At 41.0% G+C, this 24,212-nt stretch overlaps 1 protein-coding gene across 2 annotated transcripts in view; it reads left to right on the top strand.

The window, feature by feature from the left end:
• Positions 1 to 1,237: 1,237 nt before the first annotated feature.
• Positions 1,238 to 24,212, top strand: part of col5a3.S (collagen type V alpha 3 S homeolog) — a 110,834-nt gene continuing 87,859 nt past the window's right edge. For both annotated transcript variants that reach the window (XM_018256276.2, XM_018256277.2), the window contains exon 1: positions 1,238 to 1,513. In XM_018256276.2, coding sequence (XP_018111765.1) covers positions 1,429 to 1,513 — 85 coding nt within the window. In that variant the 5' untranslated portion in view covers positions 1,238 to 1,428. The remainder of the gene's footprint in view (positions 1,514 to 24,212) is intronic.

A 24,212-nucleotide genomic window follows, 5' to 3' on the forward strand; every position in this document is an offset into this window, starting at 1 on the left:
TGGAGATGGCTGAAGTGAAGGGTAGAGGACTGGGATTAGATGGTCTATATGTGTTATGGGATAGAGGAGAGGCTGAGGGTTCTGGAGGAAGAACAGAAGAGAGATCTTAATGGTTGAAGTAATGAATTGAAGAGAGTGAAGAGAAAAAAGAGTGGTAGTGGTCACAGCAATGGAATGAAACAGGATGGTGATTGGGGGAAACTGGGATACAGAGAATGGGACTGGCAGACTTGAGTAGGAGGGAGAATAAGGATAAGGATATAAGAATAAGGATAAGGATGACATGTCATGATGAAAAGTAATCTGAAATGGACTAATTGTGGACAGAATAGGAAACATGGACAATTTTGAAAAAATAAGAATGAAGCAAAACTGATCATTGAGAAACAGGTGGACTGAAGATGTAATGTCCTGTAGCAGAAGAGTGAGAGTGTCTGAATGAAATAGGGCAAAGAAGACATAAAGAAATATAGGAATGGGGTGAGAGGGCGAGCGAAAGAGAGAACAAGGGAGTATGAGAGTATAATATTGAGACAAAATTAGAGAAAAGGAAACAGAAACAGACAACAATGAAGGATGAGACAAAAGAAAGTTATAGTGGAGGGTACAGAATATAGAGAGTAGAGAAGATAGATAGATAGATCGATAGATAGATAGATAGATAGATAGATAGATAGATAGATAGATGATAGATAGATTGATAGATGATAGATAGATAGATAGATAGATAGATAGATAGATAGATAGATAGATAGATAGATAGATAGATGGATGGATGGATGGATGGATGGATGGATGGATAGATAGATAGACAGACAGATAGATAGATAGATGATAGATAGATGATAGATAGATAGATAGATAGATAGATGGATGGATGGATGGATAGATAGATAGATAGATAGATAGATGATAGATAGAGAGAGAGAGAGAGAGAGAGAGAGAGAGAGAGAGAGAGAGAGAGAGAGAGATAGATAGATAGATAGATAGATAGATAGATAGATAGATAGATAGATAGATAGATAGATGATTGATCATACACAGGATTTCAGCCAGAAGATGACTAGGCAAATAATAGGCATAAATACAGAGAAGTGGAGAGGGACACCCAGAGAGAGTAGCAAGGGGTGTGGGGAAGAAACAGAAGCAGAGGGGAGAGGCGGTCTGTATGAGATGAATAGAGGAGAAAAAGTTAAGGGAGGGGGAGAAAAGAAAGACAGAGAGGGTGGGAGGGAGGGACAGACAGAATAGGAGGACACACAGCCAGACAGCACTTACAGGGAGAAAGCTGATCCCAGTGACATAGCCCAGCGACAGAACAGCACCGCTCTCCTTCCCTCTCATCATTCCACACACATGGACACATAACGGTGGGATTCAGGGACGCTCGCCCTACATGCTGTGTGTTCTACAGATACATTCTGCACTATGGCAAGGTGGATTTTATCACTGGATTGGTGGAAAGCCTCTTTATTTCTGCTATTTCTGCAAGAGCTTCACACAGTAAGAACAGGTACAGCCACACTTCTTCTTCTGACTTTGTGCATTAGTCCCTGCAAGTTGGTTCTACCTTAGTCCCTGCAAGTTGGTTCTACCTTAGTCCCTGCAAGTTGGTTCTACCTTAGTCCCTGCAAGTTGGTTCTACCTTAGTCCCTGCCAGTTGGTTCTACCTTAGTCCCTGCAAGTTGGTTCTACCTTAGTCCCTGCAAGTTGGTTCTACCTTAGTCCCTGCAAGTTGGTTCTACCTTAGTCCCTGCCAGTTGGTTCTACCTTAGTCCCTGCAAGTTGGTTCTACCTTAGTCCCTGCAAATTGGTTCTACCTTAGTCCCTGCCAGTTGGTTCTACCTTAGTCTCTGCAAGTTGGTTCTACCTTAGTCCCTGCAAGTTGGTTCTACCTTAGTCTCTGCAAGTTGGTTCTACCTTAGTCCCTGCAAGTTGGCTCTACCTTAGTCTCTGCAAGTTGTTTCTGCCTTAGTCCCTGCAAGTTGGTTCTACCTTAGTCTCTGCAAGTTGGTTCTACCTTAGTCTCTGCAAGTTGTTTCTGCCTTAGTCCCTGCAAGTTGGTTCTACCTTAGTCTCTGCAAGTTGGTTCTACCTTAGTCTCTGCAAGTTGGTTCTACCTTAGTCTCTGCAAGTTGATTCTACCTTAGTCTCTGCAAGTTGGTTCTGCCTTAGTCCCTGCAAGTTGGTTCTACCTTAGTCCCTGCAAGTTGGTTCTACCTTAGTCCCTGCAAGTTGGTTCTACCTTAGTCCCTGCAAGTTGGTTCTACCTTAGTCCCTGCAAGTTGGTTCTACCTTAGTCCCTGCAAGTTGGTTCTACCTTAGTCTCTGCAAGTTGGTTCTGCCTTAGTCTCTGCAAGTTGGCTCTATCTTAGTCCCTGCAAGTTGGCTCTACCGTAGTCCCTGCAAGTTGGCTCTACCTTAGTCCCTGCAAATTAGTTCTACTTTAGTCCCTGCAAGTTGGCTCTACCGTAATCTCTGCAAGTTGGTTCTACCTTAGTCCCTGCAAGTTGGTTCTACCTTAGTCTCTGCGAATTGGTTCTACCTTTGACTTTGCAAGTTATTGCTACCTTAGTCTCTGCAAGTTGGTTGTAATTTAATCTCTGCAGCCTTGGGTTCAGATCAGTCCATGCCCAATACATAGAGATGTTGATGGCCAGTACATAGAGATATTAATGCACAGACAGAGCTCATATTACTTTCTCCTCTGGCTTCTGAGTGTATTAGCATATTGGATTTGTTAATAGAATTTAAGCTCTTCTACACAAGGACCTCATTGCCCTGTAATTAACTATGCAGTAAATATATTATCCAGTGGCTCCAGTTTACGTGTTATGTGATGTACCTGTGGGTGTGGATTTATAAGGATTTTATTGTTGAGTATATTCAATTTTACTGATACACCCTGCAGTCTTGATATTAGTCAAGGTCTAGAAAGCAGCCTAGTGTAAAGGTGGACATACAAGTGCAGATAAAGCTGCCGATATCGGTCGTTTAGACCAGTCTGACAGCTAATCTGCCCATGTATGGAGGCTTCCGAAGGGTCTTTCCAATCGATATCTGGACATGATATAGATCGGGAAGGTTTGATTTTTCTCCTGACCGACCCGTCGGAGCCCATTGCGCTCGTCATAATCCGATTGTTCATTACCCCCAATATAGCCCTGACGTTAGTGGCATATTGGGGAAAAGTTTTGCTTGTTTGACAATGTCGCCAAACGAGCGGATCTTATAGTGTTTGGCACAAGTGTGTGTGTGGGGGGGACTGCTATCTAATGTTTTGCAGGAGTGAAAAGATCCCCAGATATACTACCAGGTGTGTGTGTGTATGGATGGAGAATCTGTATATACACTAGGGTGAGGCTGTGCAGAGAAAGGAAAGGGAAGAGAAGGAATTGATGGGTACCTAATCTTCTCCTGCTCCTAGTGCTCTCTCTCTCTCTAAGAACAGGAGAACAGATAAAGTAACACAACTGTCATATACAGTTTTGTGGGAGTGATTTGTCACAGGAAAGATAAGTATAGAAGGGTAAAAAAAGGAATAAGGATAAAAAATAGAGGCCCACATAGCAACAGTCTATGATCATCATACTGATATAATGACATTTATACTGATATACTGTAGTAGGAGTTATATGGAGCAATAGGAGGAGTTATAGGGAGGGTTATAGGGAGCAATAGGAGGAGTTATAGGGAGGGTTATATGGAACAATAGGAGGAGTTATAGGGAGGGTTATATGGAGCAATAGGAGGAGTTATAGGGAGGGTTATATGGAGCAATAGGAGGAGTTATAGGGAGGGTTATATGGAGCAATAGGAGGAGTTATAGGGAGGGTTATATGGAGCAATAGGAGGAGTTATAGGGAGGAGTTATATGGAGCAATAGGAGGAGTTATAGGGAGGGTTATATGGAGCAATAGGAGGAGTTATAGGGAGGGTTATATGGAGCAATAGGAGGAGTTATAGGGAGGGTTATATGGAGCAATAGGAGGAGTTATAGGAGGTTATATGGAGCAATAGGAGGAGTTATAGGAGGGTTATATGGAGCAATAGGAGGAGTTATAGGGAGGGTTATATGGAGCAATAGGAGGAGTTATAGGGAGGGTTATATGGAGCAATAGGAGGAGTTATAGGGAGGGTTATATGGAGCAATAGGAGGAGTTATAGGGAGGGTTATATGGAGCAATAGGAGGAGTTAGAGGGAGGGTTATATGGAGCAATAGGAGGAGTTATAGGGAGGGTTATATGGAGCAATAGGAGGAGTTATAGGAGGGTTATATGGAGCAATAGGAGGAGTTATAAGGAGGAGTTATATGGAGCAATAGGAGGAGTTATAGGGAGGGTTATATGGAGCAATAGGAGGAGTTATAGGGAGGGTTATATGGAGCAATAGGAGGAGTTATAGGGAGGGTTATATGGAGCAATAGGAGGAGTTATAGGGAGGGGTTATATGGAGCAATAGGAGGAGTTATAGGGAGGGTTATATGGAGCAATAGGAGGAGTTATAGGGAGGGGTTATATGGAGCAATAGGAGGAGTTATAGGGAGGGTTATATGGAGCAATAGGAGGAGTTATAGGGAGGGGTTATATGGAGCAATAGGAGGAGTTTATAGGGAGGGTTATATGGAGCAATAGGAGGAGTTATAGGGAGGGGTTATATGGAGCAATAGGAGGAGTTATAGGGAGGGTTATATGGAGCAATAGGAGGAGTTATAGGGAGGGGTTATATGGAGCAATAGGAGGAGTTATAGGGAGGGTTATATGGAGCAATAGGAGGAGTTATAGGGAGGGTTATATGGAGCAATAGGAGGAGTTATAGGGAGGGTTATATGGAGCAATAGGAGGAGTTATAGGGAGGGGTTATATGGAGCAATAGGAGGAGTTATAGGGAGGGTTATATGGAGCAATAGGAGGAGTTATAGGGAGGGATATATGGAGCAATAGGAGGAGTTATAGGGAGGGTTATATGGAGCAATAGGAGGAGTTATAGGGAGGGTTATATGGAGCAATAGGAGGTGTTATGTAGGGCATGTATAACAAAATGACCAGTGTTTCATGCATTAATCATTTAATCTGCCAGATGCATTGACATTAGTAAGGGTTGCCAGTGAGTAAATGTTGCCTACAAAACAGTTTATTATTAGATTTCATATTTCAAAATAATTGTATATACAGGGTTTTCATGAGAAAGGGGAAAAAATGTGCTGCAGAACAAGGGATTACTGTACAACTAACTATAAATGTGAATAGAGACATAGCAATTATATGTACTTTCTTGTTCTGCCACTTCGTTTGGTGTGGGAATTATAATTATAAGAAATGTCATCTTGGGGAGAGGATTTAGCTCATAATTGGAAAGTAATCTAACCATATGTGGCACACATACACACACAAACACGAGGACCCCTGCACACATGCATAAGCACTACTATATACGTATGCATGACCAAAGCAAGAACCACAAAGCATATAAGAACCACATTCACCCAGACTAAAACCCATAAACACTTACACAGACACAAAGGTATTTATACAAGAACAAGCACACCCTGCACACATGCAGAAAAGTTACACTTGTGTACCCACGCGCAAGAGGGAGGGAGGTGCGGGTTGCGGCTGGGGGCCCGGGAGAAGGTGTGAGGGCCCCTGAGGCTGCAGGACCGGTAGGCAAAGGCTGAGCACAAGTTGTCATGTACACACACAGATATACTGCACTTGTCATGTACACACAGATATACTGCACTTGTCATGTACACACACAGATATACTGCACTCTAATTAGGCACTGGTGCACTGACTTGTGTTTGTATGGGATAATGATGTGGGGGCCGGCCTGATACCTGTGGGACCGCAAGTCGGAAGGGTTCGGACCGACCTCAGCACACCACTTGCAGGTCACAGGCTGATTAGGGTTGAGCGCAGGTCTATAAATAGAGGGGGAAGCAGGGTGCAGGTGGGCATGGGTTATGGTCGGATGCAGGCGTTTTTCTTGACCCCCACATCACTAGTAGGGGGATCCTGCCTCCACCTTTTGACTAGGCAGCAGCTCCAAGGTTTCCTTCACTCTTGGAACACTTGTGCCTAAAGAATCAGGTGCAGATGTCACTCCCGCCGGATATGACACCAGGCAGACTGCACAACTGTACAACAAAGAGCACACGCACTTGTGTTTATTTTTAATGCAACTATGGCGGGTATTGGGACAATTGCATCAAGAGAATCACCTGTTGGTGTCCACCATTCTGCTATAATTCTAGGACAGGAATAAATGCTACTTTGTGGGGTAAAAAAAAACATGGCAATTGCAAGTGGCAGTTTGCTCAACTGTGTCTAGTTAAGTGAATGTGCCCTTCAGTGGCCCTCATTTTCCAGGAGCAGCTCTAGGTGCAAAATTGGTGTGTGTGGGACAAATCGCATATAGTGAACAGATGTGCCTAGTTTTGTGTGCTTATTAGTATCCCTGTAGTATTTCCCATTTATAACTACCAAGTATATATGTGTGAGTTCTCTCTGCCCAGAGCACTAAGCTTATTTTCTTACAGCTTCTGTGTATTCCTGTGCAATTGAAGGGTCTGATGTGATACACTCATATGTCTTCCAAATACTTACTATTGCACCCAAATGTTGTCAGCGCAATTATGCTGAAATTCTGATAACAAATGCAGTATAGTGGCAATGACATGTGCCGCTCAGTTCTAATCCCTCCTTGCACCACAGGAATCAATTAGCAGAGCCACACAAGCAGCAGAGAACTCACAGTCACCTCCACGCCCAGCGCAGCTTTTGCACTAAATTACATCCATGAACAAGATTGATTTCTGTAATGAGGATTTTACAAACAGAGTATGTTACATCACATATATTTTTTTTAAATATTTGTTTTCAATACGGAGAAGGGTGATGCAAAGGGGCTTTTCCCATGATCACATTGTCGGTGGTACCTGGGCAAATAACCAAATATGTGTCCCTTGCAGAGGTGCAGGAGAAAGAGGCAGACATTCTCCTCTGTAACATAACCAACTCCATGTTGTCTTTCCCTTGTTCTTCTATTTCCCCTCCAAATTCTTGCCCTGCCTCTCTCTGTCACCCTGCGGGATTATTCCATCTTTTCTTTCTTTCTGTCTATACTCATTTTCTCCCCAGTCCTATTCCTTTATTCTCCCCCATTCCAATGGGGCCCTGTTTAAGCGCTGGCTCATTGCCTAGAATTCTCAACCCCACCAGTCGCATTAGATGGGCGGGTAGGATGGAGGGGCGTTGGTAGTGTCCAGTCTCTGGAGAAACCCCCCATGAGAAAGAGATGAGGGGATCCATGAGAATCGTAACCTTTTAACTGCCAGGCACTGCCGGAGGAGAAACATTTAAGGCTCCTAAAGGGAAACTTGAGAAAGGGTTGATGCATGTGCTGATAGGCCTGGGTGCCCCCCGTAAAAGCAAATTTTGGCAGTCAGCCCCTTTTTCACGATGTGATTCCAAGAACAGTCATAGGGATATGGCCAAGAGGTCTCCCAGTTGCGATCACCAATGTCATACAAGGCAGTGGAAGGGGTCATTGCTTAGTTTTATTGGCTTCCTATTTCACTTTGAACCATTGTAACTGGCAGGACCCCAGTGCACCCTACAACAAGGTTATTCAGCCCCCAATCACCAAAGCAATATGAACATGGTGAAGCCTATGAAACAACTGGTAGCTACTGTTAGTATTTACACCAGGGTGCCCAACCTGTGCCCAACAATAACTCTGTTCTCTGGGGCTGGTGAGAGTTATAGTTTAGTAATATTTTATATACTTTTCTCTGTCGGTGCTCAAATGACAGCAACAATCATTATATAGTATCCTCCTCGCTCTGGGAGAGATAGTCTGGCTAAATAATTACTTTTCCTGTCATCCAAACTCTTCATTTAGCATTATAATAATAATTGGCATTTTTGGGGGGTGAAAACAATTGATTTTATTTATTTTTTTTTACATGTAGGCATTAGTAAGAATACTTTTTAGTATGTATATTGTTCCTTTAACATTTCACACTATTTGTAACAAAAACAAACTTTTTAGTCCCAGGACAACGGAATACATGTGATTTCCCCAATATGTAAAGTATAGTTACCGTGAAAGAATTCAGAGCGTGCCGAATGGCTCCCATGAGAGTTGTAATGTTAACATGAGAAATTCTGTTACAATGGTAACATTTAACAGGAACAAATCAATCAGCACAAGTCTCCTATGCAGTGTTATCTATTTTGAATTGTTTCCATTATTGTAAACAGTTTCTATTTCAAACCCCCTGCAGGGTTTGCTGCCCAATTAATACAGGTCATTGGCTGCTCGTGGTTTATCTCATTGCAATTAATGTTTTGTGATGCATGGAAAGGTGCAAGGTCCTGAGCAACCAATCAGAAGGTAGTATTTACTGATCAGCTGTTTGGGTTACTAGACCTCAGCAGCTTAACAGTAACATGATTTCTTATTATAAATTAAGTGATGTCACAATTGTAAATAAAATGCATATAAAGGTGCAAGGTCCAGAGTAACCAATCAGCAGGTAGTATTTACTGATCAGCTGTTTGGGTTGCTAGACCTCAGCAGCTTAACAGTAACATGATTTCTTATTATAAATTAAGTGATGTCACAATTGTAAATAAAATGCATATAAAGGTGCAAGGTCCAGAGTAACCAATCAGCAGGTAGTATTTACTGATCAGCTGTTATGGTTACTAGACCTCAGCAGCTTAACAGTAACATGATTTCTTATTATAAATGAAGTGATGTCACAATTGTAAATAAAATGCATGGAAAGGTAAAAGGTCCAGAGCAACCAATCAGCAGGTAGTATTTACTGATCAGCTGTTTGGGTTACTAGACCTCAGCAGATTTACAGTAACATGATTCTTTATTATAAATTAAGTGATGTCACAATTGTAAATAATATTGTATAAGCCGTAACAGTTTCAGGATTCTTTATAATAAAATAAGTTTTCACAATGGTAAAAAAAAAATGTTTTTATAATAAGTAACAGTTTCATTGTTCTTTATAATAAATACTGTAAGTGGTGTCCAGTTGCAAATAATCGTGTTTTTATAAGGAATAAAAATTGCATTCTTCCTTATAATAAATAATGTCACAATTGTAAATAATTCATTAATAAGGAGTGACAGCTACATTAATCTTTATAATAAATGGGTGATGTCACAATTGTAAGAAATGTTTTTAGAATAAACAGTTACATTAGTCTTTATAAGACAAAAAGTCATATTTGTAAATCCTTTTCTTTTTCTCCAGGAATTTTAGCCACGGTATTCTATGTAATAAATAAGTGATGTCACAAATGCAAACAGTATGGTTTAATATGGACTGACAAGTAAATCATTTCTTCTAGTGGCCACAATTGTAAATATTTTTAATAAGGAATTACAGTTATATTATTCATTATAATAAAATATGTGATGTTTCAATTATAAATCATGTTTTATAGTGTTACATTTGTGACATCACTACTGGAAGATATCCAATATAGTAAAGGAATTTATTACAACGTTCACATATAAATAGTTGAACAAGAATAGACTTTAGAGTAGGAATGACAAATCCACATTCAATGTATCAACAACATTATGGTTGTTCTTAATGTAACACCCAGAATTGTTAGACGGCCAACTCTTTGCAAGTCAAGTAATTAAAACAAACACATAGAAGAATAGAAAACACACAGCAGTGGTCAAGTCTATCAGACAACCAAACAAAAGATAGAGCTTGACACTGTCTCAATTGTCTGTAACCCTGAGATACCAAGCAGAATAGTCCGCACTAAAAATATGCCTACTTATTCTTCTCCATGACAGGTAGATTGGAAAGAGCGGTTGTTAAGGCATCATAAGTTATGTCCAGGCTTTACAACTATGAGGTCATAGTGAGGAACAATAGCCACAACTGACTTATTCAACAAATGTTTTTCCTACAGGCCTTTCTCAGCTTCTCAGGACATCTGCATTAGGGTCAAGGTGCCCAGACCTTCAAACAAAGAAAAAGGTCAAGGTTTCAATGCCGTCAGCCCACTGGTGGAGCATAGTGCTTGTAGTTTGGGTAGTACATGAGCCAGGAAATTAGAATTTAGTTAAATGCAGACATTTTTATGATCAGTGTGATGACTTTGCACATTGTAGAGGTTTTATCAAGTTCAGTGGAAGATATATAAACCATACACACACCGGTGAGCTTGCACATGGCACCAAGTCCAAAGATTTTTTGGGTCAAAAATGACGAGATTACTTCTGTTTGAAAACCCCTGATAGAGGGAAATAAATTGATTTCTCCTCCATCACTGAGCAGCTGCTGAAATGCTGAGTTTGGAGAAAGGATCCAGATGTTGGTTGCTGATAATTTGTCAGGTCTGACAGTTCATTCCTTATGAGCTCAATAATTCTTAATGGAACAGTAACACAAAACTAAGTTGCTTTTGCATAATGTGCAAACTGTATAAAGTACCCTCTATTGTAAAACATAAGGCTATTATAAGTCACCAAGGCGTTTCATGACCATATATATATGTATATGCTTTATGGACCTTAGGGACTAGGCTATAAAGAAGACAGCCTTGGGGCTCAGTTATCATAGACCAGGAGTTACTAATGTGAGGACTACTTTTAGTGATGTTGTCCCATTATGAGCTACATCCATAAAAGTATTGTTAGTATTCTGTTCCATTGAAAATACTTTTTAAATATTGATAAAATATATTGTTATGTAAACTTAGCTTAATCAATATCTGAATGAAAATCATGAAATAAGAGGGTGATTTAGACAACGGTCTTGAGATCTACTGATCACCAACTAAAGGTCTACTGGTAGATCCCGATCTACCTTTTGGACACCCCTGTCACAGACAGTGTGGGGTCACATAATGTTAACATTTGTCTCACTGTGCAATTAGCATTTGATTAAAGGTCCATGATTTGGTCAAGTCCTGAACTGAATGCTGGCCCTGTGTCCCCAGAACCAAGAAGCCTTCACCAAGAAGCTGATCTGAGTAGTGTCATCGCACATGATTTAAGTGGGGAATTTCTTGTGAATTCTTTCTTACTTTTTATTGCCAGTCTGTCTCCTGCCTAAAGTAATGCACCTGCCTAGTGTTCCAACTCCCTCCTATGAGCAGCAGGAATGTTAGACCACAGAATTATACAGGTGGTGTCAAAGCCTTGTATATATCAGAAGGAGGGTTCCCAGCTTTATCTTGGAAACGGTGTTTGTTGTACAGACCTTGGGAAAGATAATAATCCCAGATGTGCATAAAGATGATTAGTGGCTACAGAACAGGAAGAGCATCATTCTAAAACCATAAAACTCACCTGAGAAAAAGTGCCTGTGTCTTTCCTGCTCTTGGGGCTGGAGCCAATATGCATTTCATACAACTGTATCTCTTGTAAAGCTCTGAATCTGAGCTTTATAAAGGGTAGTAGGGTCAGGGGTTGAACAGGCTTTGCAGGATCCTATCATTAATATAAAGTAGTGCTGGCAAACCTTCTGCTATTGATGGATAAGTCCCTGAGAACCTTAAAATTAAATAAAATTAAATGGAGGAGCAGAACTTTGATTAGTTCCTGAACTGAGTTGCAGCCCATGAGGACTATAGTAAAGTTGAAATCTGATTGGTTACTAATTAATATCTGTTTTATAAACTGTCCCTCTAATCTAGGAGTAATGGATGACTATGCCACCTCCTTCTGAGTAGTCTCATGTAATGGCATTTCATTCTCTGCTCTAATCTGGTCAAGACTAGATTGTTGCTTCTTGTAGTGACAGATGATTATGAAGAGTTTTGGTGTTCGCTAGGCACAAGCTATACCTCAGGAATAAAATAAATATATCACAAGGGCCTGTGAGCAGCTTACAGTTTTACACAATGACTCGTGGAGCCATCTTAGTGGTAGCTGTATACTTTGTGGAGACCCAAATGTTGCAAGGCCTCTGCTTGGACTCCATACAGAAGATCTGGATATGGCTAAAGATTCCTTTTCAAGTAACCCATAGCTACCAATGAGCAGTTGATAAAGTACATTTAGAATGCTGAAAGCAGATGTTTGGTTGGTATGAGCAGCTGCTGAGGCATAAGCTCACGCATGGGAGGTCTAGTGATGAGGGAAGGTAAGCACCATGCCTTTAGGGGTATATTATATGGATAGCAAGATTTTGACAATGTTAGTGTTGTAAAATGAGGAGGATAGTTCACATATTTGTTTTACTGCTTGTCTGTTGCATATATCATTCAGTCAGCACAAACATGTAATATATAACTATTTTAAACTGTAAAAGACGCAAAACTACAATGGTCAAGCCTTGCAGTAACACGTCTGGGCCTGGGGAAAAAATGGTTCACATAAGCTCACTTCTCACTTTTGGTTGCAATTTCTCTAACGTTGGCTCTAGTGGCATCTGATATGGGCTGGTATATATATATATATATGTTCCAATGTTTGCTAGGATATATGTTGGGCTAGCCTTGTGAAGGTTCTAATTCTCAGGTAGCCCTCATTCAGTGAATGTTCTAATGCTTTGGTTACTTTTTGGCTTAGCTCAAGATAGGGAAATTGAGCACTAGCTTGGCAACCTCACCAGATGAGTAGGTCTTACAATGTGTGTCCAACTTAACACTGTGAATCGGAATGTTCTAAAGTCTCTGGGCAGATGTATAGCATGTGCCTTAGATGCTTATCAGCCAAGCAGCATACTGTATGTTAAGGATGTAGTGACAGTTTTTCACTTGCTTGTATCCAGTTCAAGTCAACTCTGAGTTCTTTTCCCCTTAGAGGTGAATGAGGTTATTTGCAGTCCAGATAAATTAGCCCGATATATATAAAGGTGAATCAGAAGCACTGAAGGTATCTAATACCCTGTGGCTTTACCTCTTCTTCTAAAATGCCATTGTGAGTTTGATAAAACGTTGTCCCCATTGATCAGTCAGTTACACTGATTTTTTTTTTACTAAAGTTTCTCGCTGGACAGCTCGTTTATTGCAGGCACTGTCATTTGCCTGTAATGTATATACTGCTCCAGGGTGTAAATACCTCTCTCCTTGCAGGTCTGCACAGCACACAAATATTTCAATGCATTTTTCCGTCTAAAGCTTTAAAACAACTTTATGCGTCTCCCTTTTTGCCCTTTAGTATCCCGTCAGTCTTCTGATATTGTTTGAAGCATATAATAAGAGTGCAATGAGAAACACTTTGATCTGCTCTGTGTGCCACAGGATCAGATAAGGTGGAAATGAATTCTACTGAATCACAGAACATGTTTTGGTTATACTGGAAATCAGCAGGATCCGGTGTCAGACTAAACCACAAGGGCCCACCAGAGAATCTGACATCTGACCTACACTTATGGCTATTAGAATTAAAATATACTTATGGGTATGGTGTATATGTAATAAAGAAGTGTGAGGAATTATCCTACAGAAGGTTCCACTATAGCCTTGGCCCACTAGGAGATTCTCTTGTGTCCTGACCGGCCAGTCCAACCATGACAGGACCTCCCAGTGATCCCTGGCCTTTGTGGTCCTCAGCCATGGATCTAAACAATTCCTATAACATTAAGCACTATCTACCTCTATTTGTTGTGTATGTTGCCCTGCAAATCTGGTTCTCAGGTGGTCCATAGGAGACCCAGTCCCATTCTAAAAACCAGAGATAAGCAATGCACCAACTCCTGAATTATAAGTACAAAAAAGGAGGGTTGTGGGTGCACTCATAAGGCCAGATAAAAACATATTTAAGTACAGGTATAGGATCCCTTATCCGGAAACTCGATATCCAGAAAGCTCCGGCTGCCTCCCATAGACTCCATTTTATCCAAATAATCCGATTTTTTAAAAATGATTTCCTTTTTCTGTGTAATAATAAAACAGTAGCTTGTACTTGATCCCAACTAAGATATAATTAATCCTTATTGGATGCAAAACCAGCCTATTGGGTTTATTTAATGTTTACATGTATTTCTGAAGACCCAAATTACGGAAAGATCCGTTATCCGGAAAACCCCAGGTCCAAGCATTCTGGATAACAGGTCCCATACCTGTACAATAATCCCATGTCTAAATAATTCAATGAATATACAAGTATTTAAAAAAGAAAAACATGGTTTTTTTTGTTACAAAGTTAAGATCATAAAGTTGATAAGCCACCATTCCACATCAAGGTAAACCCATATGGTGGTCCTTAACTTGTTTACCTGTGATCAAAATATAAAAGGTCATATACCTCCAGAATTTTAGGCCAAATCTTTTGTGGTGGATTTGGTATTTGGCTGAATTCTAAAGTTGGTGATTCTGTGCAATCCCTATCTCTGACTCTGCAGAACTTGACTACCATGTTGTTGGGATGGGTAGCCAATGTCATCTTCCCTTACAACCTGTACTTTTTGTATAAAGGTAATTAAAATGATGAGTCATAAATTATCTTTGCAAGCATCAAAATTATTATTAAGCCACGGAAAATCAGTAAATCTGTTTTAGCAGCAATGTTGTCAGAATCCAGGCCTCAAGGATGCTAATAGGCCAGGTGTTAGGTTTGCTCTCAGTTATGAAGAGTGAAAATGACTAATGAGCCATAAATTACCTTTCCTGTAGCCAAAAGGGGCCGTATTAAATGGATTTTAACTGTGGCCTAAGGCCCTAATGGTCTGCTCTGAAATTGGACACGTGCAGATTACAGGGAACTGTGATACCTGCGCTGTAGATGGAGACCTCAGATTCTACCTCTTTAGGGTCATGTCATTAAGTCAATAATAAACACTGGGAGAGAAATATAATTGAAGAATGAACTGGAGGGTAATGAGAGCCACATACCAGTTATGGCAAATGGGAACCTGCACATTGGGTCTGCCCTATATCCCATAAAAGTTACACTTCTTATAGGATATGGCTCTTAGTTTGTCCTGCTCTCCTCTACTCTTCAAAGGATGAAACCCAAGTGCCATTAGTTTAAAGATGTTCTATAATTGGATATGAATATGGATTTTGCAATTTCTGGTACAGTCTCAATGGAACGGTGGTCTTGAGTAATAACTATAAGGGTCTGGCCACACGGGCAGATTCAGGGAGAATAGTGGCCAGGCAACAAATCTCCTCTTCTTTGCGGCGACTAATCTCCCTGATCTGCCTTCCCCTGCCTTACGCCGGCTAAAATGTAAATCGCCTGGGGGCAGGCACATGGAGCACTTCGTTTTCTGAAGTCACCCAAAGTTCCCTCATGAGGCAAGTACGGGCGACTTCAGAAAACGAAGCACTCCGTGTGCCTGCCCCCAGGCGATTTTTATTTTGGCAGGTGGAAGGCAGGGGAATGCAGATCGTCGAGATAAGTCGCCGCGAAGAAGAGGAGATTTGTCGCCTGGCAACTAATCTCCCCGAATCTGCCCGTGTGGCCAGACCCTAAACTGGACCTGGTAGTTTAAGAAAGAGCTGTACAACACATATATCTGTTTAATTGATCTGAAAACCTCATAACCCATTGCTGAAAAAGGCTCCTGGGAGCTGAAGATTAGCGATAATTGTGAGGCCAGTGCTGGACTGTTTTTGTCCTTACAAATGGGCCCATTGGCACTTTCTTTCAGAATTCTTCTAGTTCCCACTTGCTCAGCACTGTCGCTGAGCTCTAACAAATGCCCTTTGTCTGCCCAAACTTGTCGTCTGATTGACGGTGGCATCTGCATTGATCAATGCGTCATTTCTTTAAAACTGTGTTGGAAAAGTTCTCCTGACATACAAGAAAGTGTCCAGGAAGGGTGTTGAAATGTGTTTTGTCGCTGGGAAGCCTTATCTGCATACCTCCCAACTGTAACATTTTTCGCAGGACAGTCCAGATTTTGACAGCTCAAACTGCAGTCCCGAGTGTGTTACTGAAATGTCCCGACTTTCTCTTTGATCTCCAGCACTGAACAGCCAGAAAAAGATACAAAGTTGCTAAAACTTAATTGGCTTTCGGCCCAGAGCCCAGAATACTTGACAGGTGCACTTTGTTATATTTGTAACAATTTAAGATTCGCTCTCACTGCAGGGTGATACAGTGACAAACTAGTCAGATTACATATAGCTGCCCTGCTATTTAGTATTATTTAGAAATAGTATTACAGTAGTCATATTATTTAGGCAGGCTTAAAGGAGAACTAACCCCTAAAAATGAATGTGGCTAAAAATGCCATATTTTATACTGAACTTATTGCACGAGGCTAAAGTTTGAGCTTGTCAATAGCAGCAATGATCCAGGACTTCAAACTTGTCACAGGGGGTCACCATCTTGGAAAGTGTCTGTGACACTCACATGCTCAGTGGGCTCTGATTGGCTGTTGAGAAGCTAAGCTTAGGGCTCGTCACTAATTATCCAGCAGAAAATGACCTTCCCTGGCTGTAATATAAGCTGATGCTACAGGTTTGCTGATTATTCAATTCTGATGCTAATTGCACTGGTTTCTGTGCTGCCATGTAGTAATTATCTGTATTAATTACTAATCAGCCTTATATTGTGACATTTCTATTCTATGTGTACTGTATATTGTGAGTGGGTCCCTAAGCTCAGTAAGTGACAGCAGCACAGAGCATGTGCAGTGAATCAGCAGAAAAAAAGATGGGGAGCTACTGGGGCATCTTTGGAGAGACAGATCTTTACATTCTGGCTATTTCTTTAAACTTTAGTTCTCCTTTAAGTCATGTAAGTTATTATGGATCATTATTAGTTATAAAATCACTAAGTTTATGGGTTACTGATGGCTTTTTCATATGATGGGCTAATAATGAATGCAGAGTGCTGTATAGTGAGGGTGAGTACTGAGTATGTCTGGACAAGTCCTCTGATCTGTTAGGACACGCTCTGGTTAATGTGCATCCTGGTGGGGAGAAGGTTTCTTTCTGTAGAGCTGTATGTGACTCTCTTGTATCTGGTGCCGAGTCCAAGTCACTGCTATCAGCACTAGCTTTGCATGGCTGTCAGGGGTGATAGATTGGGGAGGTGTTATATGATTACAGCCCCTCTTAACCCCACAATGCAATATGCCTTGGTGCAAATCCTGCAACTGAATGCAATGTACCAATATGGATGCAAATTAGTGTCCATTTTGCTTCACCGAAAAATTCACTAAACTGCGGAAAAAGTCAATGGGCAGCAAATTTTTTTTTTAAGCACAACAAATTTTTATGCACGCAACAATTTTTTCTCACTTGAAATGCATTAAAGTCAATGGCTGTTTATCTTGCAGCGACTTTTTTGTCTTGGCAATTTTTCTGCCCAACTGCATTAAGGTCAATGGGCGTTTTTTTCTTGGTGGATTTTTGGTGGCGTATAGCGAAAAAAATTAGCAGATGGCGAAATTCAGAAATTGCCAGAATCCATGCCTGGCAAAACAATTTGTTCATCACTAGTTTTGGTACATTGGCTGCATTCATTGTTAAAAACACAAAAGCTAGGAATCCATAGAGCATAAATGGCACTTAGTGATGTCACAAGTAACAATCAGTGCTTAGTGATGTCACAAGTAACAATCAGTGCTTAGTGATGTCACAAGTAACGATCAGTGCTTAGTGATGTCACAAGTAACGATCAGTGCTTAGTGATGTCACATGACTTAAAGAAGCCTGCCTTAATAACACTACTAATATAATACTATTGATTTATCATCTCACAGCATCAGTAATGGCCTTAGCATCACATTCACTCTCACTGCAGGGTGATAAAGTGACATACTAGTCAGATTATATATAGCTAAAATACTGCCCTTCCTATCTTTGTAGCTACAGGTTTAATTAAAGCATTAGTCTATTCCAAAAGAGCATTGATGCATAAAGGACAAAGCATTCCTAGTTTTTGGGAAAATTTAGTAGCATTTTAAACCCACTACTCACCCACAACTCATTGTGAAGCCCATACAATAAGAGAATGAAAGGGGTAAATAAGTTGGTGCATTAGTGGGGAGAGACCAAGCAGGCTTGTTATGTAGCCAGCAACAATGGGGACAAATAGATAGTAAATGAAAAAGGGATAGAAAATCAAGGTGCTGAGTGAAGGGATGGGACAGCAATGAATAAGATTGACTTCAGCATAATTCATATAAACAGATCACAGTTTTGTTTTTGGGCAGGAGCCCTACTAGTTCACAGTCTATTTACTGTAGGGGAAACAAGAGCTGCAGCTATTGAATATAGAGCGGTGTGGGCTCAGGTATAGTTTTCAGCTCTAAATAAGACGAGTGCTGCAGACAAGTGAGTGCTTCCATGCAGAGTGCATCGAAATTCATGTTAGCCAATAAGCATGTGGCGTATGTGTGTCTGCTTCTACTTAGTTTCCATGGAAAGGTCATGTTCATACCTCTTCCTCTGCAATAAACATAATTATTTAGGAATTTTATGTAGAGAAAATAAACAGCACCTGTAAGCAATACAATAAGTGCTGAAAAATATAATTTATTCATTTAAAAACTGAATGGTGTTAACTAGAAAATGATATTTGTTTTGTTGTCGATAGTTACTAAATATTTGTAAATCAGCCCCTTAAGCCTCATTTATAAAACACTTATAAGACACAGGGTACACAAGGGGCATTATTTCCATTATTTTGCACCTTGCAATTTGCATCTTAAGCCAGAATTCTTTGTAGTCTCAGAGTGGACAGCAGCATTGCCTGCTGTATTCATAAGGAGTGGGTAGTTGATGGCACATACAAATATAGCAGGAGACCCTGTTTTTACCCTCTGTCCATAACCAAAAATCTCCAATGCATTGAAAGGCAGGTGGTCTTTCAGGTAAGGAGATAGAGGCTCAATGGGAAACAATAACAGACCAGACAAGAGATGAGGATGAAGATCTGGAACCAGTGGCATAACTACTTATATGGCACCATGATCTAGTTCCCCTCCCCAGCCCCTCTCCTACCTTTAAGATAACCAAAACTAACTAGAAGTGAGGTGTGAGCAGGCCAGGGGGGGGTGGATGGGGGAGGAAACACTGTTTATGCTGGGTCCCCTCAGAAGATTTTTTTGTGGGAGAGGCCCAGCAATTGAAAGCTACGCTACTGCCTCAAATAGGGCATCACAGGGCAGGTGACAAACTCGGATGGACTGGAGTGGGTAAATAAGTAGGATTGACAGGATTGGCTGCAGAAGTAGAACAGACTGGAGTGGCTGAAGAAGTAGGATGGACTGGATCAGCTGAAGAAGTAGGACAGACTGGAGTGGCTGAAGAAGTAGCAAAGACTGGAGCGACTGACGAAGTAGGATGGACTGGAGTGGAATGGGTAAAGAAGTAGGACAAACTGGAGTGGCTGAAGAAGTAGGACAGATTGGAGTGGCTGAAGAAGTAGGATGGACTGGAGTGGGTAAAGAAGTAGGATCAACAGGATTGGCTGCAGAAGTAGAACAGACTGGAGTGGCTGAAGAAGTAGGATGGACTGGATCGGCTGAAGATGTAGGACAGACTGGAGTAGCTGAAGATGTAGGACAGACTGGAGTGGCTGAAGAAGTAGGATGGACTGGAGTGGCTGAAGAAGTAGGATGGACTGGAGTGGGTAAAGAAGTAGGATTGACAGGATTGGCTGCAGAAGTAGAACAGACTGGAGTGGCTGAAGAAGTAGGATGGACTGGATCGGCTGAAGATGTAGGACAGACTGGAGTAGCTGAAGAAGTAGGACAGACTAGAGTGGGTAAAGAAGTAGGCAGACTGGAGTGGCTGAAGAAGTAAGACAGACTGGAGCGGCTGAAGAAGTAGGATGGACTGGAGTGGGTAAAGAAGTAGCAAAGACTGGAGTGGCTGAAGAAGTAAGACAGACTGGAGCAACTGAAGAAGTAGGATGGACTGGAGTGAGTAAAGAAGTAGGACCGACTGGAGTGGCTGAAGAAGAAGAATGGACTGGATCGGCTGAAGAAGTAGGACAGCCAATAAAGGGTCCAAAGCCCAGGAGTCTGCTTTTCAGGCAGGAAATAAGTATTGGGGTCCCTTGTGCCTACAGTGCTGTGCTTCTCACCTTGCAACAAATATAGTGCAAAGTGCAGCACTGAAATCCCATGGGTGCAAATGCCCTGATGATGAGGCCTAAGATGTGCAATTTGTCTTGGATTTGTAAACGAGACCTAGAGTCTATTTCCTTTTTGTATGATGTGGTATATGTAAATAAGCCCATAGTGTTATCATAAGATAAATCATAGCAGTTCTGACATCCAGAAAATCTCTTGTGTAAATTAAGCCTGCAAGAAGATGAATTAATTAATTTGGTCTGGCTCCAAGAGAAGTGTGCATCCCAAAGCCTGGCTCCCACCATTATTGCAAATGCATTCCCCACATCCTGATTGTTTATTCTATGCTTCTAAACATCATCATGGAATCTGAAGATCCTTGGGTCAAAATCTGAGCTGCTTTTATTGCCAGTGCTACTTGTACTGTATATATATCATGATCTCCACAGCCAAAGGGCACGTGTAGTTCCTGAAACATTTAATCCTTGTGCAAATAAAACATTTGGGCCAATGATTCTTTGGGATTGAAATATATTCAGGATAAGCCCAGAGTAAAGAGGGAGAAGAAGAAGGGAAGACATAGTATGTGAGGGATGGAATTGAAAAATAAAGAGGATTTCAGAGAATTTAGAACACAAGTTGGTTGTATAAGCCATAGGGATGTTGGACTTTGCATCTTGCCCTCCGCCTCTTTGGTGCTCAAGAACTTCTGCCTGTTGATAAACAAGGTGACATATTCTTTAAGAAGGAGCATCACACATTTGTACTAATTGGATGTAGGCCTCACGCTCATTCCCCAGGAAGTAAGGGCAACATGCCGTGTTTTTAATGCCATTAAACTTTCTGTTCCACCTTTAAATGCATCACTTTTTACTTTTCAATAAATCCAATGGGGCAGATTTACAAAGTGGCCATCGCTAGAGAAAACTCGCCAGAAATCCCATCCGCAGGGACATCGCCAATTTACTAACAGGTGTAGAGGACAATTCGCTAGCGAAAGAGACTATCGCTAGTTTAGTTTTGTGCCCTATCACCAGGCGGCTTTTTGCCCAGGTGAATGACCATCACTCCGCCAATTTACTAAAGTTCAAATGTTCCATTACGTTACCTCTTTCGCCAGAGTTTCCTTCCCCAGCTTAGACCTGGTGAACAGATAAGATGAAGCTACTTCCTCCTCAATCTTATGTCAGTGACATCATACCATTTGAGGGGTCATGCCACATTTGTTTTAGGGTGGTCTCACGTCTAGGACATTAGAGGATCTCTTTTGTCTTTATTTTGCTTCCTTTGACATTTTTAATGTGGCCTCTTCAAGCATTTGCACCATCTCTAATAAAGACAAATATATGACCTACTGTATTGCACCCTCCCTATTGAAATTGACCTAAGCGTAACTGTACTAACGAAGTTTCTTAGAAACGAACGTAACTGAAAGTTCCTTATGAAATGCTCATGCTCACTAATTAATATTAGTGAAACTTTGCCAGCCTGCAGAGACGCAACTTCGCATTTTAGTGAATTAGCGTAGTGGTAGCGAATTTGCGCCTGGCAAAGTGGCACAGAGTGTGGCGAAGCCTTCGCATGCGAAAATTCACCCTTTAGTGAATTTGCCCCAGTGTCTAAATCTTTTTCTGGGCTTAAAAAGAATATCAACAGATAAGGGGAGTGGGAGAAATACAATAAAATTTCTAAGAAAGTAAAAGATTAAATGCAAAGAATCTATCTCAGCTGTTAAGCTCCAACAGGTTCAGGCTCGTTAACATTAACGTCTTTAAGGAAAAGGTTTTCATATATCCCAAGGCAAAGGCAAACTAAAATCTCCTGGTTATGAAATAAAGCTTTCCTTACATAAATTCTCTTTTTCCTGATGATGAAGTTATTCTCCTACTGAACGCTCTGAAATACCTGCTCTGTCTCCTTTTTTTATATGTTGTGTTCACTCAAAGATGGAGTTATTTCGCTCAATATCAAACAATCTGAAATGAAATGAGTTTGGATAGGTCCATTGAAAACAAAGTTCTGGGGCTTAACTTTTATTCTGTATGGATTTCGGATCGACGTAATGGATATGGATAAGTATCCAGTCCCCCTTAATATTTAAACCACAGCAATGTTATTAAGTTATTAAGAAATAACTTGTATATGAATTCCATTGAATTACTTTTCTTTCTCAGTATTTGTTTATTAGTGTTACTAAGTTTAAAGTGGAAGTATTACTGGGAAACAAGTGTTTCTCAAAACATTTCCTAGTTTGAAAGATCCCTCAGTCCCTGGGGTAGCACAGTAATCAGTCATACGAATGCGTTACTCCGACAGCCTGGGCACCATGGGAGACATCTGTTAGCTTCTGCTCAATAGAAACAAGTTGGCTTGATGTTCCTTGTTTTCGTGTTTTTTTTTTTGCTGTCTTGGCTGGAAGGTCTTTATCATTAACTCACAGAAGATCTGGATTTAGCTGATCTTCCTGCAGCAGCAGTGTAGAAGTCATGGTAGCCCCATAGCTAGTGTGTTGCCCAGAAACAAGCTGGTGACGGTTTCCAAACAATAACAATTGTGGCACTTTGCGTTGTAATTAACTGGAACTGACACACGGCAATGGGTATTAGTCAGGGAGGAGAGTTCATAATCTGCCATGTGCCTAGAGACTTTGTTTATGGTAAGGTAGAATCTCCGGCACTCTAGAGCTTGTAGGCCCCAGAGTCATAACACTTATATCCCTGTGGACAAGTCCACCATTGACTAGTACATGATACCCGGATAAATCCATATTTTCAGTCAATCTGAAGCTAATGGTTTACTTTATTTGGGGCTTTATTTTTTTGATTACTACTCTATGGGGGCTCACTAGATGTAATTTGGCAAAGATCCTCTCGTGTGGTACGTTACCAAAGTACCAGATGTCACCATGTAAGGTTATATCTTCTATTAAACTACAAGTGACATCAACAGGAGGCAGAGGTACCGGCCACACGAAAGAGCTGCTTAGAAATAAACCAATGGAACGACAGCTGTTTTGGATTGCTCTTCAACAAGCCCCTACATTTTTTTTTTCCCAAAACCAAAGAGTATTTGCTGACATTATACTGACAATTATGGATTAAAGAAATATGTTTTGTGGGGATTTTTATTGCTAAATAAAACATTGTTTACTTTTTGGGTGGGAATACATGGGCCTTTTTTTCCATTGCAGAGGTTCCCTTAGTCAAGGGTTTTTGTGAGTGTCAGTTGCTGCTGACAACTAAAAAACACTACATTTGCTTCAAGTTGTATAATTACTAGGCATAAACGGTATTAGACTTCACATTGACTCAACGTACTACCACTGTTGAAAATCATTTTTGTAATCATGGATATTGTGGTTGCTAACTTCTTTTTCTGAAAATTCACCTGCTCAAGTAGACTTCCCAAGTGACCTGTAGGAAAGGATCACCAGGCCATTCATCTGGTTCTCTTTGCCCATTGGTCTTGTACCTCAGCAGCCAGAGCATATCTGATTTTCCATAAAAATAGATTATTTTATTGAAAACTTTAAAATAGAATGTTAACAAAACTTAGACTAACATGTCAGCCAATAACATTACACTCAAGAGAGAGACCCTTACAAGGGATTCCGCAAATACCAGAGATTTTGTCTATAGAAGCATAAAGATTTGAAACCTGAACTGAGATGAACTTCATTCTTAAATATTTGTTCCACTTGGATGGATTTAGGGGAAGGGAGTAGAGCCAGATTCAGCATGGTGTAAACAAAAAGGGAAATAGCTAATTTGGGCTGGAGTTACATGCTGAATTTCACTGCACTGAATTGTCAGCAGTGAATTTGTACTGGATCCCAGGGTCGGAACTAGGGGTAAGCCAAAGAGGCACGTGCCTAGGGCACATCACTGTAGGGGTGTTATACACGTACCTTCTATGTTGGCCTCATGGGTGATCCTGGCCCCTCCACCACCTGAGGCAACTTGGCGCTGCTGTCGTCCCCTCCCCCGCACACTCACCTTTGTGCGCTGGAGGGAGGTGAGGGAGGGGTTTACAACTTCGGCAGAGGGGTCCAGGAGGCTAGGCTAGTTTGTAAACTGGAAATTTGGCTCTTAAAATTACAGGTAACTAGTGGGGCACTTCTAGTTACAGGTAACTAGGTAACAGGTAACTAGGTAACAGGTCTATGCCTAGACCAGACCCCTGTTTCTCCACTCCAGGTAGTTGCCACAAACTCCCGTCCATCCTCTGAAC

The sequence above is a fragment of the Xenopus laevis genome, chromosome 3S (genome assembly GCF_017654675.1).
Source record: "Xenopus laevis strain J_2021 chromosome 3S, Xenopus_laevis_v10.1, whole genome shotgun sequence".
Taxonomy (NCBI): Eukaryota; Metazoa; Chordata; class Amphibia; order Anura; family Pipidae; genus Xenopus; species Xenopus laevis.